Here is a 975-nt window from a genome sequence, read left to right as displayed (position 1 = left end):
TCAGCGTATTTTGGATGCAGCTATCAAAAATCAGTTGAGTCAAGGTTTCTGTTACTCCTGTTCAATTATATATAACATATATGTAATTATTTACAATAGAATTGGAGAAAAGATTAGTCGTAACATAAAAGCTGCTTAAGATTGCTTGTAGTTGATTAAATTATTAACCGAATCTACTGTAGTTCCGATATAAATTTTCAATCTGATTAATGATAATCCCAATGTTAGACTCGCTCAATCTGGTAAAAGCAACAAGTTGATATAATTAGTACAATTAACCGCATGGAAAAATACTTAAAGTCTACATTGAAATGTAATATTTTCTGTAAATAATTAATTAAATTTGGTAGAATAACCTATTAATATAGCCCTTCATCTGTTTTCGAATAGCATCTATTTCTTTGGAATCATTCTCATTTCGCATTCTTTGTTGAGGAGGTATATATTTTTCTGTCTTAGTCGTGAGTAAATCCTTACGTAACTCATTACTTTCATTATTTACGGATTCCGTGTGGCTATCACCATCATTGCTAGCGCATTCATCAGCTGTACTGTTAGATTTATTTTCTAGGTCAACTTCAGAGTCTTCCTCCAAACTTTCTTCGTCATTTATACAATCGCTGTTATCACTGTCCAAATTCACATTTTCTCCTTCGCTACTCAAATCTTGGCTTACGAAATTATCTTCGTCTGCCTCGTTTAGTACTTCATTATCACTTTCACAAGAATCATTATCATCGCTAGAATTGTCTGACTGACGTTTTGATATGCTCTTTGTCTTTTGCTTTTTCCGAGTAATAACCTTATCAACGTTAGTATTTGAATCAATTCTATCGCATGCCTCAAGTAAATCTGAATTTCAAAGTAAGGATTTATTACTGTAAATTTAAGCGTATACAATAGATCATCCATTAAACTTGATAGTATCCTACTTTGCAATTAATTACCTCTACAAAATTGAAGACAGTATCACGG

General features: G+C 31.9%; 1 protein-coding gene across 1 annotated transcript; it reads right to left on the bottom strand.

The window, feature by feature from the left end:
- Window positions 1–337: 337 nt before the first annotated feature.
- TRIADDRAFT_62562 (uncharacterized protein) lies at window positions 338–852 on the bottom strand (the record flags this gene model as incomplete). Its single annotated transcript, XM_002118495.1, has 1 exon — window positions 338–852. A coding segment is annotated over one exon (513 nt), but the record flags the coding sequence as incomplete, so codon positions are not given.
- Window positions 853–975: the final 123 nt, after the last annotated feature.

This window comes from Trichoplax adhaerens, genomic scaffold, assembly GCF_000150275.1.
Source record: "Trichoplax adhaerens TRIADscaffold_137 genomic scaffold, whole genome shotgun sequence".
NCBI lineage: Eukaryota > Metazoa > Placozoa > Uniplacotomia > Trichoplacea > Trichoplacidae > Trichoplax > Trichoplax adhaerens.
The sequence above is the reverse complement of the archived record's forward strand: the minus strand, read 5'-3'. Positions and strand labels throughout refer to the sequence as shown.